We start from the raw sequence: 23,206 nt of genomic DNA, 5'->3' as shown, positions 1-23,206 counted from the left end.
AACAAAGGTAAGCGGTCACCAGATGACGGTCACTTTCGATGAAGATGTCAATACACTTTTTTTACGCACATTTCGAAGACAACTTTCTAAATCTACTGATGATCACGATATGATCGATCTGATTAGATGTTGGCAACCAGGCGACCAAAAACATTGTCGCAAACCCTGTGCAAGAAAGTTGTTTAATTCTACACCGCTGCTGTTACGATCGCCTGAGCAAAATGTTGTCAGAACCCACTTTGACATTCAAATCACCATTAGAATGTCACATTTAGGACGCCTCTCCTGAATTGCGTGTAATTGCTTTGCATAGCACAGTAGCTTCGATGCTTCGATCCTGTCAAACACCGCAAGTCAAGAAAGCGCCTTACTGCCGCAGTAACAGTCCTACATTGGATTCGTATGCTTCCACTTGACTTTCCAAAAGTATAAAAGCACGGTGTCGCAAAAGAGAAAAGTACCTTTCAGAGAACCACCATCTCACTTCGCTAAAGCCAAACGTATATATCATATAAATCGCTGAAATCGCTCGAGTTGGAGAAAGTGGATATTCTAGGGCCGCCGATAAGGTATTCGAGGAGGATGCGGACATCTCAAGAATCAATCACAGTTCGTTTTCAATAGCCAAAAGTCGTAGCTGTGAAGTCTCTCCCTACCCGGTGCATTGTTTACATTTCTCTAACAGTTGAATTTCGAAGTTTGTAGTTTATTTGCATACAAGTTTCCTATCCCTTTTAGTCGCACTTTACAACAAGTAGGGAATACTTTAAGTGTTTTCCTAAAATCGTGACTCACAGAGCATTTTCCGCTTGACTAGGAAGTCTACTCCGATCCCTGTTAGGGGAGTTTGGTTGGTTGACAGCTTTGGTGATTGTGTTGCATCTCCTTGGCACCAACACAATCACCAAAGCTGTCAACCAACCAAACTCCCCTAACAGGTTTGCCAGTCGTGAACACTGACTGCGCGAGATAATATATGGAACCGGACGACACGTGCTGGAGATAACCCCAATGCAGTTCGACATGATGAGGGCGGGGTTCCTGGTTCTCAAATATTATTTCCTTGTCACGTGCTTTGACTCTGAGGAGTCAACAAAACTAAACCCACCCGGGGGTAAACTGCTCTAATAGAGACATGAAGTCTCGAGGTGGATTGATACCATCGAAGATCTTAATCCCAAAAGAGCTCCCCATACATGTGAATGGAGGATGACATTTTTTTTCACATGCCCACATTGGGGTATCAAGTGAAAGGGCTCATTCAGTACTTTTCGCCACTTACTGTATGTAAAGGTAACAGCAGACCATATGCTGTCACCAATTTTCGTTACAATCGGTGACAGACAGACATCGAATCGATTCTAATAAGGTTTTGTTTCACACAAAACCTTAAAAATATGAATTAATGTTTTGGGTTTTTAGCCATATACGGACGGAAAAATGTGCCTAGGAACTTTCTCACATAAAATAAACACAAACCCTTTATACCTAAAGCGCCAGCTTCCAGTATTCCGACTTGTTTTCTCTTTCTTCCTCCAAGAAAACCAGAAAGCCAATGATAAATTTCCCTTCCGTGGCCGAAGCATCTAGATTCAAAATTGAAATTTCAAATTGGAACATCCAAACGTCGAAAGCGGTCAGGAAATTTATATCGACGGTAACAAGTCGCTCTTTCTCAGGAAACCGGCCCTTGTCCTGCGCATTTCTTCCCACACCTTATGTTGAGACGTAGCTGACTGCGTAGCTGCTCCTATTCTGTACAGGGAGCGCACAGGCTCCATGAGAAAATGGGCAAATCGTTTCCATTTTTTTAAGGACATGGTTACAGACAAGAGTGGCTTTACAGACTTCGCTCGTCGAGGAAGAGTTTTCAGTTCATCTAACATCTTTCCCCCGATGCATCAATGAATTGCTAATGATCCAATTTAGGTTTGCCAAAACTACTTGTGTGCTTAGAGCGTGATACCACCAATTTCAACAAAATTTTTTGTTTGCCAAAATTTTAAGCATTCAGTTAGCCTTGTATTTTCAGTTGGGGACATTTGGATAGTGACGTCAAGTTAATTGGGTTCTGACTAGTTTTAAGAAATTTGTTTTAAATTCATTGTTTTTGTCAGAAATTTTTAATCAAATTTGGGATATTTTAATTTGTTATGAACTTTTTAAGAAAACTTAGAACCTTGGATTTGAACGTTACGCCCATATGTCTGACATTATTTGTTGGCCCCATACGATGCAGGAAACAATGGTTTTACAGCAAAAGTCCAAAAAGGCGATTCCCGAATGCGACTCTGAATCGATTTAGGAATTTTGAAAGTGAAGATTTGCCTCATTCTAGAAGAGATAAGACGTTGCTTGCAAGGCGATTCGTACCCGGATTTTTGATTATATGTGCTTCAGGTCTCATTGCCCAAAAAATTCAGTATTTCAAAGAGAAATTTCTATCGCTTCTGCCTCCAGTACTTGCTGACTATAGCAACCTTACTGGCCGCCGAACGGAATATGGATTCATAGCAGATGTTGCCAATGTATCTGCACCAGCCGTAGTTTACATTGAAATTCGTGACAAAAAACGAATCGATTATTATACAGGACAACCAACCCCAATCTCCAACGGTTCAGGATTTGTCATTGAACCAAATGGGTTAATTTTGACAAACGCCCATGTTGTTATTGACAATAACTTGAAAAATAATATGTCCATTTTGATAAAATTTGTTGACGGGAGGACCTTTGAGGGTAATGTCGAGTGTACTGACACACTGTCAGATTTGGCAACCGTTCGGATAAGTGGAAGCAATTTACCAACACTGCAACTCGGTCATTCTAGTTCTTTGAAACCTGGCGAATGGGTGGTTGCACTTGGAAGTCCTTTGGCACTAAGTAACACCGTGACTTGCGGCATTATAAGCGCTCATCGCAAATCAGAAGAGCTCGGTTTGATGAAGAAACAAATCGTCTACTTACAAACTGATGCTTCCATTAACCAAGGGAATTCTGGCGGACCTTTACTCAACCTAGATGGAGAGGCCATCGGAATCAATAGTATGAAAATATTACCTGGTATCAGTTTCGCCATCCCCATAGATCATGCTAGGAATTTCTTACAAACCAGTACGGGTCAGAAATATGCTCAAAGCTCGAAGAGCTCAAGGTATATAGGAATAACTATGATGACCATAACAGAGCCGATGATAGCAGAATTAAGAAGAAGACAGCTGAGCCTTTCAGAAAAAGTGAGAGAGGGGGTATTGGTATGGAAAGTTGTACCTCATTCGCCCGGTGAAAGGTAAGTTTTGGTCATTTCAATAATTCGATTGGAGAATGCCTCAGGTTCTTCCTTGAGGATCCAGAGATCATTTTATTAGGTTTAAGCATCACTTAAGGGCTGACTCGCTCCAGGAAATTCTAGTTGGGCAAGGCAATTCAATCTGTATAAAGTCGTTGTAACTGTCAATCATAGTTGTTAATCGTAGTAATCGCGCCCCTCCACCCTTCCAGAGCCAATGTCAGTTGCCCATAATTTTTTTGTTTGTCACCTCATGTTCAATTTGTATTTTTTTTACTAGCAATTTGTATAAAAGATAGCTTAAAAATTATATCCATAAGTGTAAATTTCATTTGTGCTGGTGTCCAATTTAAATATGCAACAGAATTCAACAAGTAAATTATTTAAATTAGTGGAAAGATTCAGGTCGGTACCTTGTTGCCGTTTCATTCGTAACGCTCGCCCCCGTTTTGCGCATTTCAAACATGTTCGAAGAAAATTATGGACGTATGGGAAACCGCTTCAATTGTTAGCGCTGATGTTCAGTGGATATATAATTGGAAGCTACTTAGATTTAAGACGAAAGATTTCTAATCTAAGTCCCACAATGAGGGCAGCGACAACTCTACTTTTGGGTCGTCGAGATCGCTTCAACTTTATTGCGGATGTGGTGGACGTCGCTGCGCCTTGTGTCGTTTATATTGAAATTCGTGATACCCAAAAACTCCCTAAGTCTAAAAAACCAGGAGCTATTTCCAATGGATCAGGCTTTATTGTGGATTCAGATGGACTCATACTGACCAACGCGCACGTTGTCATCGATAAAGCCTTGCGTGCGAATATCAACCTGGTCGTAAGGCTTCAAGATGGCAGGACTTTTGACGGAATAGTCGAGAGTATTGATCACGTCTCGGACCTCGCTACAGTTCGAATAAAGTGCACGGGACTTCCGACTATGCGTCTTGGGTACTCAGACTCCCTAAAATCGGGTGAATGGGTTGTCGCTCTGGGCAGTCCACTAGCGCTTAGCAACACCGTAACTTGCGGAATTATAAGCGCCTATCGGAAGTCAATTGAAATTGGTTTGAAAGGCAACGAAAGAAGTTCATTCTATATTCAAACTGATGCCGCAATCAATGATGGAAATTCGGGTGGACCTTTAATGAATTTGGATGGCGAAGCAATTGGGATAAATTGTTTGAAGGTCTTGCCTGGCATTAGTTTTGCTATACCAATAGATCACGTCAAAAAGTTTCTGATGGAACATAAAGCAAAAAGCAGTAGAACTTATAACATCAAGCGAGCCACAGAAACGCCCAGATATGCGGGCATGACAATGTTATCACTTTCGGAGGACCTAATCGTGGCTTTGCAGAATAAACGAAAGTTTCCGGACGTTAAAACTGGAGTAATGGTTTGGAAAGTTGTACAAGAATCACCTGCTGAGAAGTAAGCATGAGATTTATTAAATTTTTGAAGAAAGATTTTTTTTTAAATCCGAATTATGCTTTGTGGTTTCGTAAGTAGCTAAGAAAGTAGCAAACACTTGTACTCCATTCTCCGTATGCTGGGTATGCTGGGGCGCTGGAGAAGGGTCATGCAAACTATCTTCGACTCAGATCTAAAGTGCCATTTTTCGCGAATTTAGCAAAAAGTGCTCTGGTGGAAGCTCGACTAAAGTTTTCATGTCACCTTTCTCTAGGAACAGTAGGAATGCCGTTCTAGTGGGCTCAGGTTCCTTATCAAAGGTCATAAATCCGCGATAGGAATATACAGAGTAAAATACTCGGTTCGGTTAAGTTAACCTCTCTACTCGCTATTAAGATCGCCTTTTAGTCTTTTGTCATAGTCTTTTGTGGTAATTAACTAAAAATTCGAATGTGGTTTTGGAAATTTATGAATACTTTTCAGCAATGGTCAATGGTTCAAGAAGTTTTTGTGTGTCCGTCTGTTTTTTTTTTTTTTGACTGGGAGAAATCCATCCTGGATACGCATCTGGAATCTAGGACATGCTGGCTTTCCGACTAAAACCTCTCATAGTTTCTCCACAGTCTCCCCCCGGGACCACCGTTTCGGAATTGCTTCCCGAGGCTGTTCAGTTATTAGCTGTTCACTCTAAACGAGCTGCTAGCGCTCTGCGTAGCGTTAATTGCAGTAGCTTCCCTTCTATGTGTCCACTGTATTTCTGCTGCTTTTAGCTGCTGGTGGATCCGTTTCACCATTGTAACTACCGCGTCCCATGTTGTATTTGATTGCACCATGTTCCTTATCAGATCTTCCACTGTTAAACGTATTTAATTCTGTTTCAAGTTTTCTCCTTGAACTTTTTGGGGCAGGCACGGAAAACGTGTTCTGCATTTTCGGCTGTACCTTCACACGTAGGACAGTCGGCCGATTCATCTAGACCGAACCTATAAAGGTAACTCCTATATCCACCGTGTTTGTCTGTCTGTTTGTCTGTCCGTCACACGCATTTTTCTCGGGGACTGTAGTAGCGATTGACACCAAATTCGATGGAAAGGTGGGAACTAACTGCTTTTAGCTGCTGGTGGATCCGTTTCACCATTGTAACTACCGCGTCCCATGTTGTATTTGATTGCACTATGTTCCTTATCAGATCTTCCACTGTTAAACGTATTTAATTCTGTTTCAAGTTTTCTCCTTGAACTTTTTGGGGCAGGCACGGAAAACGTGTTCTGCATTTTCGGCTGTACCTTCACACGTAGGACAGTCGGCCGATTCATCTAGACCGAACCTATAAAGGTAACTCCTATATCCACCGTGTTTGTCTGTCTGTTTGTCTGTCCGTCACACGCATTTTTCTCGGGGACTGTAGTAGCGATTGACACCAAATTCGATGGAAAGGTGGGAACTACGAACGCTCACGCATACAGTAAGTTACATCGTGTTACATCGAATTTAAGGGGAGGTCCCCATCTATGCAAAAGGGGGGTGTACATTTTTTTTCACCAAATATAGTCATGTGGGGTATCAAATGGAAGGTCGCGGTTAGTACTTTCCGAAGCTGGTCTTAGTTTTGACATTTGTTGGAAAGGCGGAGGGTTCGGGGGGTCGAAATTGATCATTTATTTAACGAAGCCATTCTCAGAAACTGCTCAACCGAAAAATCTAAAAAAAATCAAGAGGCTACCACTATATGGTGGCTAGGCTCCGAAATACTTCTATACCGATATCCCTTCAAATAAAGTTAATAATAGCATATTACTATAATTTTCAGTAATTGGTTGCAAAACCCGCCTTAAGTTTATCCTTTATCCGGTTAGAATTACAATATTCTGCCCCATATGGTTCCCAGGGAAGCAGAGGCCAGCCTATGGCGTACACTTCTGCCTGGAATACCTACACTTGATAACCTGTGATTCGAAGTGCGTTTTCCTTAGACCAATTGCGTCTGCACTTAACCCTCTGCTCTGAAGTGCCCATGAATACACAAGATAACTAACTGCTGGTTTATGTACTAGGTCATGGACATAATTTCCCACGGTACTCTATTGTCCATTTGGGTTTTTGATTTCTTATGGCAACTAAGCTTTGCTCGCATGATCTTCCCCAATATCAGTAGTTGGGAAACCGGACAGAAAGAAGCTCCCCGGCTCACTGATACTCCCAGACATTATGAAGATTGTTCTCTTTGGTTGGGGAGATGAAGAAGGGTCAATCCTGAGGGAACCTCCAAGGATACCAGGAGGCAACTCCTTACGCTCCCTATAACACACATAGGTACAAATTTTTAGAGTTTGGGTAAGTCCCTTGATTGTTACACTGAAAATCGTGGCTAAATTTCCACAACAATCATTGGCACACAATTGCCAAGTATTCCACCTTGGTTTGCTGCTTATTTCTTTAGTATGGCGTCGCATAGTCCATCCGACGAATGACACAGAGGATCTTCAGTTTTTCTTCCTATATTTGAGGTGTGCGTGTTGACATCGATGTTAGTGATTCCATAATAAAACATGAATTCTAATGGAGGAGTTCTAAGCAGGAGAGTAGAATACCTTCTGATCCCACTGGGAACAATTTTGAAAAAAATTCAACTGCTCTGTCGATTTCAGTGGTTTAAAGGTTTCATCTGCACAACCTACTGTAGCTATTCCCCAATTTTCATTGTACTTCTTAAAAAAGCTATTATTGGTGTGTCAGGCCCAATGGTACTGTCTTACACAGTTCGATAGGATCCTCGGAATTAAGATTTGAAGAATAAATAAACTCTATCCTTTTCTTAGTAAACGTCCCATCTTCCTTTTCTCAGGTAGACAAGAAGACGTTGTTCTGTCCTTAGCTAATATGGTTTAGATACATATGTGATATGTTCGATGCCTGACGGAATATCCTCAAACTATTTTGCTTTACTTCCTCGATGGTATTGTTATATTTTGTCGGCGTGATTTTGTCCTTTGGCCAGTCAGTTTGTTTTGTGCGAACATTCTTGAACTGGTAGTATTCGAGCATTTGGCCTTCGCTAGGTTCTTGTTCCACTAGAGTATTTGCCTCAATGAGATGACCGTCTTAACCGGACAACTAATCTTTATATATACCTTTGATGACTCTGCTCAAGTATTCCACTGTTGCTTCGTCAACATAGACTGGCAATACTAGCGTACTTTCTACATTCTGTTCTTTTAATCTATTACCTGGAATGAACTCTAGAAGGTCTTCACTTTTTTTGTTTTGAGTCCTTGTTTCCCCAAATCTCATTGCATGGGTTAAAAATGCAGCTGATCAGGAGCTCTGACAGTGCTTAACTTTTGGGATCTGGGTGGCGTCTCCTATGACTGCTTCAGGAGGTTTACTGCTGGCTTCCAATGAAACCTGGTCAGCTAGGGGATCTGTAGGCAGGAACGCTGCAAAACATATATACTTTAAGTTAAATTTTAGAATAAAGTAAGCTCTTGGTTTTTCTGAGAGGTATTCCAAATTCTTTGCTTACTTAGAAGTGCTGCAGAGTAGCTTTTACATGGTGCAGATTTATCGGAACTTTCTAAACTTCCGCCATTCACTCCAATAATTTTTTTCCTTCATTGTCAGAATATTATCCTCCTCTTAAATAGTGCTCATCTAGCCCTCGCTGTCCATCAATAGGCAGCAGATCTAACTCTTTGCTCACTACTGCCCTTTCAATCTTCATAGTCTTCAGAATTCCTTCAGCGATCATGGCAAAGTTTCCATACGATGTATATACTGAAATACTTTTCTCCGGTTTCTCCTTAGGCACGTGTACTGGGATAGTTTCGAATCTATAATAATTAATGCACAACTTGTTGTGCTTAATTGCTTCCAATTTGCATGCATTCCGTTTGTGACCAATTTTCTTTTGCCTTTTGATTTGTCCCAAACGATTTCCACAGCCATGTCCAATTATGAGGTTCCAACACTACTTCCTCTTTCGCTTCTACGTGTGCGCCTGTTATATCGTCTCTAGTTCCACTCCCCTCACTTGGCAATTTTAAGACTATGGTCCTAGACCATTCTGTTCTGTCCCCCGTACCGCAGCCTACGAATATCCGGCTTGTGGTCGAAAGTATATGTTGCTGAACGGAAACTTCTCATTCGTTCTTTTACACATTTGGTCGACAGCAAGGTTCTCAACTCTGATCTTCATTAATGAGTTTTAGTTCCAAGTATGACAGGTCGAGTAGCCGTGCTAGCATAGCTAACGCCGATTCTGGTGGTTTCCACGTTGTTTTTAACCCACCGTTGTTTCTAACCACCGGTCTTGAATTTCTTCAGAGCAGCTGATCTCCCCCTCTTCTTTGGCTCTACTGTTGAAGGCTTAGGTTTCTTTTAAAATTACAGCGATTTTAATGTTTCAACTTTAATCTTTGGATCGTGGTAAAGCAATTTAACTCGGCGAATGGGTTCCTCGAGCAGGTGCTGTCTCAAAACGTACCAGCACGCTTCACGGTAATTATAACGATGTCACGAATGAGTTCAAAAATCTTCATGGTATGGGGTAAGGACCGAATGGGAGATAAATTAAATATTCCGATACTGTCTTTTTTGTTTCACTTTGGAACGGTTGCACCTTCTGATAAATCATATAGTGTTCTTCCGCCCTCACTAATGCTTTCCAGAACGCAGCTGCGGTATCATCAGGTCCGTTCAACTGCCCTCTTCAATTTCATGCGCTACGAGGTGGAATTGGCGGTCTGTGGAAATGATGGATGAGCAAACTCTTCCGTTGAAGTCTGCTCAAAGTATTTCCACTATCTGACCGTCGCAGCCTGTCGGTCGGTAATCAAAGTAACGTTCTGGTCAAGAACAAGCGTTCGATATTCTGTGTGCGCTAGTGTCGGCTTTTGGCAAGTGGTTACATCATAAAGCACGCAAATCACTTTCGACATGCTTTGTTCGTCCAGTTTATCATAAAGATCTTTGTAGTGTGCTACTTGAGTAACGACAATCGCTTTCTTTGCTTCCTGGTTCGCATTCCTGTCAATTTGGAAATTCGCTCGCATTTCATCATCATCATAATAAGGAACTCCCGACACCCCGGCTCTGCACCGAGGTCCACCAATTCGATATCCCGAAAAGCTGTCTGGCGTCCTGGCCTACGCCATAGTTCCATCTCAGACAGGATCTGCCTCGTCTTCTTTTTCATATTACCCTTATAGACTTTTCCGGCTGGATCATCCTCATCCATACAGGTTAAGTGACACGCCCACCGCTCATAGATTTCGTCGTTATGTAGGTTACGGAATCGTCCATTCTCATGTAGGGGGCCAACAATTCTTCGAACGCGGCCAAGAGTTCGCAATATTTCATGCAAAGAACCCAAGTCTCCGAGGAATACATGAGGACTGGCAAGATTGTCATTGTCTTGTACAGTAAGAGCTTTGACCCTATGGTGAGACGTTTCGAGCAGAACAGTTTTTGTAAGCCGAAATTGGCTCTGTTGACAGGCAACGACCATGCGCAGATTTCATCGTTGTAGCTGGTATCGGTTGTGATTTTCGATTCTAGATAGGAGAAAATATCAACGGTCTCAAAATTATACTCTCCCATCTTTATTCTTCTCGTTTGATCAGTGTGCTTTGATTTTGTTGGTTGGTTGGTTTTCGGTGCTGGCGGTGCCACCATATATTTTGTCTTGCCTTCATTGAAGTGCAGTGCAAGATCTCGCGCCGCCTGCTCGATCTGGATGAAAGGAGTTTGTAACATAGGTCTCTGATCGTACCTTGCATTTACCTTCGTATCACGGATTAGTTTTTCCAGAGCTAGGTTGAAGAAGATGCGTGATAGGACATCCCCTTGTCGTAGACCGTTGTTGATGTCGAATGGTCTTGAGAGTGATCCTGCTGCTTTTATCTGGCGTTGCACATTGATCAGGGTCAGCCTATTCAGTCTTATCAATTTCCTCGGGATACCGAATTCTCTCATGGCCGTGTACAATTTTAACCCGGCTATGCTATCATAGGCGGCTTTAAAGTCGATGGAAAGATGGTGCAACTAATGGCCATATTCCAATAGTTTTTCCATCGCTCGCCACAGAAAGAAAATTTGAACTGTTGTTGATTTGCCTGGAGTGAAGTCTCTTTGGTATGGGCGTATGGGGGCTATCCGGCCTAGCAAGATAGCGGAGAATATATTATAGATGGTACTCAGCAACATGATATCTCTATAATTACTGCACTGCACTCGGACTTGGTAAATTTGAAGGTGGCGTTGGTCATTTTATCCATCGTATTCTTAGCCTGGTTCTACATTTCTTCGAAGCCCATACTGCTCAACAGTCGTATGAGCGAGATCATTTTTGTGCGCTCCTCGCTCCCTCCTTCAACTTTGGTTTGATTCGTAGAATAGAAATGAACGGACGATTTTGATGTGCGATAATTTCGTAGGGTTCGTAGAGAATGGATTTACTGTCATTGACAGACAAAATGACATCATTTTATGAGAATATAGTTGATTTGACTGTTACATCACTTTCCTATTATCAAATTAAGACAACCATTTGATAGACCACGTATTGACAAATACAAATCAACAACGAGATCGCCATCCCCTCAATGCGGGTGCCAAAGCCTCTTCCACTACAACACCGTTTTCGTCTGCCACACATGTCCATTAATATTACTTCGTGATGAGATAGTCGTAGCCATATAAGTTGCAGGACTTTGTGCCGAGTAGCTGCCAGAAGCCGTTTTTTCGGTATCAAGTCGACCGGTCTTGTAGTGCTTAGGGGATAAAGAAAGGAATCCCATGGTCATCTGAGATAATAGTGAGCTTGAGCTCGACATCAACTACTCATCAAACCGTTCAATCTCATCAATGAGGTTCACGGGTGCTCTCAGAGAATGCCATATTGAAAAGTGAAAGAATTTATAGCCATTTTTACCGCGTTCTCGTTTAATGTTTCACGGGCTACCGCGAAAATGATCACTAAAAGAGGTCAGTTGGGATCAGTTCTCCGAGCTAACCATTTTGGTTCTATTTTGCTAATAGTTCTAAGTACATTGCCTCGAACTGTCCTCCTCTATGTATCTGGACTTGGGACCCCTGCATATTATATAGGTAACGTATCGAAGTTTGTAGTATATAGCAAATTCACATTAAGATCGCCAGCCAGGGGAATAAGAGAAGAAGGGTTTTGATTATGTTCCCAATTCCTGACACACAAACAACGACTAGACGTTTTTAAAAAAAACCCCTCAGTTAAAGTACTGACGTACCAGTTCCATGTTCCCCAGCCTTGTGGGAATAACGAATAAGTGAATAAAGGGTAGCTGGTCATGCCCGTCTACCAGGGTCCTAAATGAAGGCTGGTTCGTGGGTTCATACTTGAAAATCTGAAGTTGAAACATGGGCGCAGAGTTGGCCCAAACATATTTTCAATAATATGACGACTGAAGTCATCATCCAAGAAATTCTAAAAGGGAGGGAATATATTGGTTCAAAACCGTAAAACATTTCCTGTCCACCCCGATGCTGTTAGTTAGACTGAAGTCGAGGATATGGCATTTCGACATTGGAGAGCCCGTGGCTGATTGCATCTGATGGGGATTATCGTTGGGGGCCCACTTCTTCTCTTTAACTGAATTTGTGAATGAAAAATTGATACGGTTTCTAACAGGCAGGCTTTGAAATGGTTGTCACTGAAAATCAGTTACATAAAACATTTGTGTCTTTTATTCGTGTTAGGTTTTATTTGTAATTTTAAGAGAATTTTTCGCGTTATAATAGTTATGCACCGGTTATTCGTTCGAAATCGGTTTCGTTCCAACTTAAATTCTTCCACTAAGGTATTTGAAAGTTGGCACCGGGTGCCAAATCAAAGCTTCTGCTATCAACGCTATCGCAGTTACTACCATAGAAACAATTCTCATATCAAGCAAACGCCATTCCAGTGGCCTTGGAGCCTTATAAGCGGATTTCTGGGAATTAAAGACCAAATACAAAATTTACGAGATAAAATTAAAAATCGTAGGAGAAGTGGATCGGATGTTGTTGAGTTTATCGCTGATGTGGTAGTCAGAGTTTCTCCAGCTGTAGTTCAGATTAAGGTGAAGGATACGACAAAGCCGGTGAAAAATGATGTGATACTATCAGGAACTGGTTTCATCGTGAGTTCAGATGGAGTCATTGTGACAAATGCTCATGTCGTTCGAACTCGATCAAATACTAAAGTGGACGTTATTCTCCTTGACGGGAGGGTTTTCGACGCAAAAATACAGGATAGGGACGAAATAGTGGATCTTGCTTGCTTGAAAGTAAACGCCAAGGGTCTTCCGTGTGTTACCTTGGGAGATTCTTCGAGGTTGAAAGCAGGAGAATGGGTTGTCGCGTTGGGAAATCCATTTGGTCTCACACATACTGTAACCTACGGTGTTGTCAGTGCTACCAACCGGAGCTCCAAAGAACTGCAATTGTACGGAAAGCACATAGGATACATTCAAACTGACGCTGGAATAAATGAAGGAAATTCCGGAGGACCATTAGTTAATTTGAATGGGGAAGTTATTGGAGTCAATGTTATGAAATTGCTTCCTGGTATTAGTTTTGCAATTCCAATAGACAGGACTAAGGAGTTTTTGGCAGCAAGTTGGAAAATTCCCGACAAGTCAAATAGTCGTGTTGGCGTCTCAATGGTTGCCCTGAACGAAGCCATTTTACTGGAGCTAAGAAATCGAGGTTATAAAATTCCATCTAAACTGAAATTCGGTATGTTGGTACGAAAGGTATTTCCAGGGACACCAGCTTCATAGTATGTTCATAATTTTACTAGCTTTAAACTTGCTATGGTGCGGTATTGAAAATTGTTCTAGTCATGATTTCTGACGTTATTTTTGGCATGAGGTCAGGGGTGTGATTTATCAAAAATTATGGATTCAACTAAGAAATATAAGGCGTCAGCCTCGCTTCCAGTTGCCGCGAGTAACGGTGGATCTATACTAAGTTCCTTTTAGCTGATCATAACTATACTATACTGATATACTAAGAAATAAACTTCGGAACCCTTAAACCATTCTGGAATTGTTTTAGCAACCTTAGCATTATGTAGCCTTGGTCGGGACAATAAAGTTTTGAAGCCGATTTACTTCTCGCAACCTCTTACCTCTAATAATGTGATGAATAGTATACGGTAGATGCTTCCGAGCTCACATTTTTGATAGACATCGTTAGCAACAAACAACTCTAGGTTTCTAATAGTTGATGAGGGGCGTCAACATTAAAGGTCTGCTAACACGTGTATTCCCTCTCCCTCTTAATATTTCTTTCCGCAGATAGCTAGCAATAGAGCTGATGTGAATGCTAGAAATTTCATTCATGCAGTCTACTTTTTTCAACTCATAAGCAGTTGCATTTGGATTCCTTTCATTCTGTTTGATGAAGTCCTACGGTACCTAAATAGATTTCATAGTTTCCATTTTCTCAGATTCTTAAGGTCTCCCGAAGCTTACTAGGAAATTGCAAGAAAAGTTTCTCCTCCACCGCTCTATTAATTTCAGATCGCCTTCTTTTATAGTCACCCGAATCCTCATAAAGAACCCTTTCTAATAACTGCTATTAGAGCGGCATGTAAAATGGGTGGATATATGTTTCGTATAGGACTGTGCGATATTGCCGCCTCCTACAGTCTGCCTGCTAATTGCATTCCATAATCTTTAGGGTTTGTTGTTCCCCAGTTAGTATATCTCTACAATGAGAGTGCGTTCATTGATTTGAATGAAGATAGTACCCGGTTATTAGACCAACCAGTGACCTTATTTTCAGGTTGTCTAGATTTGGAATTCCAGTTGGTTTTAATCCACTTTCTTTCATTCTGTAATATTAATTTTCTGTGCCCATAGCCGGTCCTCCAAATAATATTTCGGATCCCCTTCTTCCAGGTTGATTTGCTCTCTAATTGTCATCAATACGTTTGTGCTCCGCAATTTGAACGTTATCCCGTTCTTGGTGCGCAGAGTATTTAGATTTTCCTGCCATTTGGGTTTGGTTTCGAGTGATGTACCTTTTTAAGGTTTTGTGTGAATCGAATTGAATCGTTGTCTGTCTGTGTGGCTGTGTGCTTGTTTGTCTGTTTATCACACCCGATTTGTTCGGAAACGGCTGGACTGGTTGGCACAAAAGTAGGTGATAATGTGTGGTCTGTGGATCCCTTTACATATAGTAAGTGGCGCATTTTGTGCTGAGTTTAAGAAATTCTCCCCATATATATACGAAAGGAGGGTGCAACATTTTTTTGACAAAAGTAGCCATGTGGGGTATCAAATGAAAGGGCTCAATTAGTACTTTTCGAAACATTTTTGATCTCTGGTGAAACGTAAGGGAATGAGGGCTCAAAATTTGACCCCCAAAAAGTGTAACAAGACTCATTCTCAGAACCTATCCAACCAACAAACCTGAAAAAAATCTAAGCCTCAAAATACATACCGTTTCGATATCCATACAAATAAAGTTAATAGTAGTATATTAACATATTTTAGAAATTTAACTGGAAATAATCCCCCTTTAGAGATAACAGAAGGCATAACTTTGGGAAGTTTGAAGGAAATCCAACCATTATTAACAAAGTTATAGAAGGTGAAACTTTTATATTTTTTTTGAATTTCATGCATTTCAAAACGTGTAGTAGGCCATCGTAATATATAAATTTGTCAATATCACAACAAGGTGAGCTCATCTGAATTTCGTTTTAGTTTTTTAATCATTTATATATCAATATTAATTACTCGAGACAGACATATGTATGTATTGATACATATATATTAATGAAGCTTTGGGGTAATGCCAAATTCAGATAGATATATTTGTACATTGAACAAGCGGTATTCAATGTACGCACTTTATATGTACATATATAAATTTTTGCGTGCGAAGTACATCGAAAGTAGGTGTACGATCAATTTATATACATGTATATATAAGTATAGTATTCGGTAATAGGCAATGTTTGTTGGTTTAAGGTGGGCATAATATCTACATCTGTAGCATGTACGAATATCTTGTAGTTTGGGAAAATATGAGGGAATATTTTAGATTGTTAGCCATATGCGAATGGAAAAATATGTGTAGAAAGTTCCTCCCATGGCTGCGCAAGTTACACGCTGCTTGATTTTCGAAACTAAGGGCTTCAGTGCAGAGCAATATAAGAAAACCCTAAAAAGGTGAAAATGAAATGGAACAGTGGTATGTTGGTCTAGCGATTGACATGCAATGTCTCGGGTTCACCCCATATATCCCGACCGACCCCAGTGCTTGTGTGTGGATCTTCAGATGATTACCATTCCAATAGTTCTAGTTCCATCTAATTATCGTGGTTTCGAGGTTAGATTCGAAGCTGAAGCATTTGAGTAACGTAAAATCGTTACTCATCTCCAGGACTGGGTTCGTCAATGTGTTTGTAATTTTGGGGTCTAGTTCCTAAGGTCACATGTTCCAAAGTTATCGAAAATGAGTTAAGCATGGTACTGGATAGTCCATTCAAAGCCGTATCAAATCGTATACATTTTTTTACGTACGGCTCTCCTTCAGGGTGAAATTAGCCTTCAAAGTTGGTTTTGGAATCAGAAATCACATGTGTTGGGAATCAATTTTTTGGGAACATGTGACTTTTGCAACAATTCTATCTTTAAATCACAGGCGCCCACATGCCATTCAACTAAAGCCGGGGCTCTCAATTCCAATTCGGCTTCATATCCAGTATTACTTCTAAATATTTTGTCTCATTGGTGATCAAGGCAGAACACCCTGGCTCTAAAAATGCCAGTCTGCTGACCACCCCCTTCAGTTGCCAATCCAGCAGTAGTCGTATATCGTGCCCATCTTTTTTATGCTTCGAGCCTCATTCGTTCCACATGACCTGCCCTCTATTGTCGATATTGCTGGATCTTCGAAAGATTTCGTACAACTACGCGTTGTGCCTGATTTCTTAGTCTGATCCCTTCCGTATCGGACCAAGTTTACGTTGCAGAACTCTGTGCTCAAAGTTCTTAGCAACATTTTCAGATGCTTTTGCTTGATTTCATATTCGATAGAACTGGGTGAAAACTCTTATTTGCTGGACTTATCCGAATTTCATTCATTAGTGTCCTCCCTAAGGTGTATTCTAAAATCTATGAAACTGTCTGCACTTTCGAGGTTGTTATTTGTAGCATTGTTGATATTGATTTTTAGAAATGGGTAAGTGATGTAAGTAATATCACCTTAAATTGTAATACCACATTACTATCACCGAGCGTGTTCCAAATATCATTTAACATCACATCATCACTTAACATTACCGCATCACTATTATTATTAACTGGAGATGATATTACTCTTGTGATAAATAACATTTTGTAACATACCACTAATACAAAAATGTATCTTTCGATACATCACATAGGCTGTCGATTGCCGATTCCCTTTCTCGATTAGGAATGCGTTGATGGACATCTTTTAACTGTGGGAATCCTTTGCAATACCGCGCAAAGTAGAAGATGCATATACTACTAAGTTATAAGTATTGCTCGTTCGCTAGAATTATGATTCCCTGCCCTTGCTTGTGAAAATGTCTTACCTATAGTATATGCTTTTCGCCTTCTCTTAATTCTTTATTCGCCTACTTAACGCTGCCGTTCATTTTGCACTACCAATGTGATAAACGCAGAGCAAATGTCACTCTAGTGATAAGTAATACTTGGTAATACGGGCTGTGGAGTAAAATATGTGATATAACACTGAATATATTGTTTTTCAAAAAATGATGTAATATCACATCATCCCGCATCTCTACTGATTTTCTTGTTTGGATCATACATTTCGTTTTGATCTTGTTGACCCTCAATTCAATTTCCTTTGTTACCATTGCTTTCTTTGCTATAAGATATAGAACGAATATTATGCGATTCAGAATGGCGGTTAAGTGCCCCTACCGCCTCTTCAACTTTAACCCTAACGCTACACGCAAACGAAGATAAACAACTATCAGACGATGGTCCCTTTCATGCATGTTGTCAGCATACCTTTTGTTACGCTTGTTCAGAAGCGATTCCTATATCTACTGTTGGTTATCATGTGGTCAATCTGATAAGATATCCATTCTCGGTCTGTTGAGACCAAACTACTTTAGACAAGACGCTGTGTCCGAACGGCGTACTGCCGATGACGAGTCAGTTGTATAATAGTAATCTGTAAACATTGTTGTTTAGGGTCATCAAGACCATTTCTCGACATCATATGTTTGAGCAAGCTGTTATCAGAGCCCAGCTCAACATTCATATCACACGCCATCGTGTAGTTGCTCATAGAAAGCATCCATCTCCTCTATATCGGGAATCTCCGTTGATGTCTAGCACTGTATAATTGTGATATTCTTCATTAATATTCCGACACTAAATTTGCATATGTTTTCCAGAATGCAATGCCATAAGCTGCAGCTGTTCCTGTCATCACTGCTAGTACCTTTGCTAGTGTTATTTTTCGCTGAAAATGACGGCCTCTTTTCCTATATACTTTCATTGCGTTTGAAGGAATATCATACGAAATCTGCTGTTTAAGAATGGTAGTTATAATAGTTTTGGCTCTGCATTTTCAAAAGGGATATTTTTCTCACGCACTGAAAATACGAAATTATCCTTCAACCCAAATCACGACCATTTTAATATGTGTGCCTGTCAAGTAGGCTGAAGCAATAGCAATCGCGTAAGTCAAATTTTATGCCTGATCCTAGTAACCATTCGCAATATACTTCAAAAGTGTCAAGAACAAACTTAAATGTAGTTTTAACATTTTAGACTTAAGTGCAAGTTGTTTCCTGTTTTAAAGTAATTGTTTGTAGTTGCACTATGGCATTAAGCGCTCTCCTGATACGAAATTCTCAATTCCCATGGGTTCTTCATTCCAATACTGGTTACATTTTTGCCCAAAACACACGGACCCATTTGAAATGCTTCAAAAATTCTAAGGTCGAATTTGCAAACTATGGACGAACTCTATCAAGAATTCCAAAAATTCTGTTTTTGATGTTGACCGGCTACACCATTGGAACATTCATACAGGCAAAGTGCAGTCTGGTGAATTTTCCTATAGCCTCGGCAACCACTAATCCTCTTGCCGGACGACGTGAAATCTTCAACTATATTCCAAGAATAATAGACAAAACTGCACCCTCCGTTGTCTACATAGAACTCTGCGACAGGAAACGGCATAACATTTTTTCATCAAAACCCATTACTCTTTCAAATGGATCCGGAGTAATAGTTGAGCCTGACGGGCTAATTTTAACCAACGCGCAGGTGCTAATGAGCAAAACCCTCAAACCGAATATCGAAGTCATAGTGAAGTTAGCAGACGGCAGAAGTTTTCCTGGTACCATAGAAGATTTAGATCAAGTACGGAACTTGGCAACGGTTAGGATTAAATGCAAAGATTTGCCTGTGATACGCTTTGGATCATCAAAGTCTGTGAAATCAGGAAAGTGGGTGGCTGCAATGGGAAGCCCCTTAACCTTATACAATACAGTAACATGTGGAATAGTAAGCGCATATAGGAAGTCAAAAGAACTTGGACTAACAGGAGATCCAACATATTATATTCAAACGGATGCATCAATAAATGAGGGCAACTGCGGCGGACCACTATTAAACCTAAAGGGAGAAACGATTGGAATAAATTGCATTAGAGTTTTGCCAGGGATCAGCTTTGCAATACCCGTTGATTTTGTGAAGAAGTTTCTAAGTGATCTTAAAGCACGAAAAGCAAAGCAAGTAGCTCAAATTCCACCGATGATTAGGTATATGGGAGTAACCATGCTTACACTGTCAAGGGACATTTTACTAATGATGAAGGAAAACAAAATGAATATTGCAAACCTTCGGAATGGTGTTATTGTTGGAAGAGTCATTCCACAATCTCCGGCGTATATGTAAGTTCTAGATCAAAGGGAATTTTCGAATTCTTTCAAGCCTATATTTGAAAGGAATTTTAGAGGTGGATTATTTTTTTGATTGATTGAAATTAAAAGCGGAACCACTGCGAAGGAAGGCTCTGGCCTACAACAACATGTTCACATCGTGTCTTCGGCATGCTTTTCAGGCTCGATCCACTGCTTCGAACTTCTTTTGTATTAATGTTGTGTTTCCAGCACTCTTATTTGTTTGCGACCTCAGCACCTCCTCCATAATATAGGCTCCAATAACTACTTTGAGGGCGTCGTTCCTTCTCTGTCTACGAATATCTCACAGGGGAACATAACATGTCCCAAGTCATCACGTGGGAGAGTCTTCCATTCCGAGGCGTGTTCAGTGAAGAACGGTGTTCGGCGGTAATTCACTTAGTCTTACTTTTACTCGACTCAACACTCAACACATTGAATCAGTGATCATCAGTGGGTTCACATGCCTTTGTCGGAACGGTTGCTTCCTAGTGGACTTTCGGAAATCCACAGCCCATTTTCTTTGCCTTATATGCGCTGCACATTCTCAGTGCAATTGACCGTGGTGCAAAACCAACCGCCTTCCAGTTGACAGCGTTGTTCAATGCTCCCAGACAGGAGCCACATATATGATAGTAAGATGGATTTCAACACCCCTGCGGTAAGAAGTCACCGACTATATTTTGGTCCCATAGTTGCCAATGGTTTGATTTCGTCGTCGTGGTATTTCGTAACTGCTATGCGAAATCAATCCACGTTGCCTCCTCTTTCTCGGCCTGAAGTTCTTGGCCGAGTACATAACGTCCCATAGCCGGGGCCATAATACAGCACCACGAGGAACACCTGTTGTCATAATGTATTCTTTCCGCCCCTTGTCCATCTTATACTGATCAACAAACTTAAGTAGACACCTAATTTCACCATACTTGTGAACAACTTGAGTTTGGTCTTAACAGTCAAGTTGAGGGCTCTGCTCAGAAGCTCACCCAATCCCAGTGCCTTATTGTCCTCAAGCCTTACACAAATTTCTTGTAGTTCCTCCTCGATAACCCCATTTGCTTTTCCGTATGGTCCTTTTATAGCTACTTCGAAAGTCTTGGTATTCTTCCACCCTGCTCCAGGTGCTCCGGCTTTCCTTTCGTCGATCGACATGGAAAAGCCTCAACGTTGAAATGTCCATGCTCCACCATGTAGTTTAGTCTGCTGTTATAGTGCAAACGCCATCACGGCATTGTGCAGCTTTTTTTACTACCTCTCTCTTAAAAGTGCCAATATATAGACCATTAGGCCATGCACCATTTTCATCGTCGAGATGATGGTCTGGGGAACATTTTGGGTGTAGCTTTCAACTGCCAGGCAGACCAGCCTGGTACTCAGGTGAATGAGGTCGACGATCGAGCCTTACCCTCTACTTCGTAAGATGGGCAAGCATCCAGCTTTGACCAGTACGATGTCCGGCCTTGCGTACGAAAACAGCTGTAGATATATAGACACTGTTCATGTTTGCCCTTACAATGATAGTTCCCTTATAATCCACTCGAGATTGAGAGCTTTGTATTCTTCTACTTTGCTTTTCATCGATGAAGACACTTTCTTTTTGGCCGCTTGTTACTATCCGGGTTTTCCCCTTTCACTAACCTACCTTATTTTGAAGAGGCGTGACTTGTGTCCTTCGGGAGACTTTGTTACTTGTTGTTTGGGCGTTTTGTCCTCCAGTACCTTAATATATGACAACTGAGTGCTCCTTATTCTGGGGGCTATTCCGCCCTTGTTAATCTTCTCATGCAATTTGTGCTCCACTGTGAAAGCTTGTTATTTTCTACGTTCGTTTTTTGCACATCGAGCATTGTTGTCAATCTAGGGACTATTCGCATTCCTTTTCGTGTTCCGTATATGATACGGAAGTAGACGCTTGCCATATTCAATTGCAAAATGAACAACGTTTGATTCTGGAAAAAGTCTTAGGAGAGATGAATGGACGGATAGTTCGTGCAGAATGTGGTTTAGTTGCACCATACTGTAGCCTATTTGCTTATTATATGTCTTACCTTGTCTTGTATATCTTACCAGGCGCAGGATTTTTGAGGATTCAATCAACAACCCCTCCCTGCCTCCTCATTGGATTCAATCAACAACCCCTCCCTGCCTCCTCATTGGATTCCTTGACGACGAGTATGACCATTTCGAATCGGTGATAAATAAAAAATTCTATGAACAAATTTTCTTCATGTAGAAAATTATTTAATTTTCATTGACCATTTTTAGAGTTTAATTACCATGTATTCGAAATAGTGTTAGGCCAGTGTACCCAGACGACACTTGGTAGACAAGGGTTGACCAAGAAGCTGGTGGTCACTTTCCATTTGCCACTCTCATATAGACAGGGCAGCACCAAAGGCGGATCTAGTTATATTAATGCATCAAACAACATTCATTTGGCGTAATCGCCGGCAAAAAGCACGACCCCTAGATATACAATGTTCGACGCCTTAATGCAAAGAATGCGAGGATTTTACCTCAGAGGAATTTGAGGTCCAAAACGGAATCCCTCAATGTTGCATCTTGTCGTCGACATTATTTCTTCTTCTTGCTTGTCCGAAGGACGTTAATGGCTTTAATGGACGATGGCAACTTTCCTCAGCTACGTTGACGAGATCTTTTCGCTCTTTCACCGAATCATGGAATTTTACCAGATGATTCTGGATTTGGAAAGAGTTAAGTCAGAGATGAACACCAATAAAAAGAAGGTTTTTAGTCTGATAGGTCATCGCACTCTTCCTGTCTGGATTAGTGAGCAAAGCATTGAAAACGTTGATCAGTTTGTATATCTTGGAAGCAAATCCAAAGATTGCGAATGAATAGGACGCCTCAGGAGTACATGGAACCGTACAGTGGAGGAGTGCAAGCGCAACGGGAAGCCCTGATGGAGCTGAAGTGCATTTCAGCGAATCGCAAACGATGGCGCGTAGGCGTGGTTGACCCGTTATGCCTCATTATATAATATAGTAAATGATAATAATAATCATTGAGGTGACAATCCAATTGGAGCTGGGCCTTTAAGCGCGTCAAAGCACTTTATTCAGAACCGTCACGGCACATTACTGAATTATGGTCCACCGTAGAACGTCAGCATTGCGCTTGCTCGTGATTATTACTCTGCTTTGACTCCGGTACTCATTCACAGCTGAGTCGACTGGTATTCGACATCCAATCACGATACAAACCCCTCTGCCACCGTTGAGTTTCAGACCACGGTCTTTTAATGTAGATTCGAAACCTCTTCTCGATCAGGCATATTTAATTGTTTATGTTGACAATTGCCTGAAGTAGTCAAAATTAAATCAGAAAATTAAAACTATTCATTAAGTTCGATATTCTCCCCTCCAAAGTAATCTCTATCCATGCATTTGATACAATCTTGGAAACATTGTTCATGTTATATTCAGTGGTTCTTCTTCCGGCTATTGAAATGCCTCATTGTCCTCTTTCAACTCCAGAAATAAATCGGAAAACAGCAAAGTATGCGAATTTGGTTTTTATTGGGAGGTATTCGTTACTTG

At 41.0% G+C, this 23,206-nt stretch overlaps 1 protein-coding gene across 6 annotated transcripts in view; it reads left to right on the top strand.

Annotated features, from left to right (window-relative positions):
• Positions 1–23,206, top strand: part of LOC119650663 (serine protease HTRA2, mitochondrial-like) — a 65,810-nt gene that overhangs the window by 23,832 nt on the left and 18,772 nt on the right. The window contains exon 1 of one of the 6 annotated variants that reach the window (XM_038053608.1): positions 2,031–3,289. The exons of 3 other annotated variants lie outside the window; for them this stretch is intronic. In XM_038053608.1, the coding sequence (XP_037909536.1) occupies positions 2,154–3,289 (1,136 nt within the window). In that variant the 5' untranslated portion in view covers positions 2,031–2,153. Of the gene's footprint in view, positions 1–2,030; positions 3,290–3,503; positions 4,718–18,521; positions 19,638–23,206 lie in introns of those variants that run through there. 2 more of the 6 variants (XM_038053612.1, XM_038053611.1) reach the window with 2 other exon arrangements.

Source organism: Hermetia illucens, chromosome 3 (genome assembly GCF_905115235.1).
Source record: "Hermetia illucens chromosome 3, iHerIll2.2.curated.20191125, whole genome shotgun sequence".
Classification (NCBI taxonomy): Eukaryota; Metazoa; Arthropoda; class Insecta; order Diptera; family Stratiomyidae; genus Hermetia; species Hermetia illucens.
This window is presented reverse-complemented; position numbering and strand designations above follow the sequence as displayed.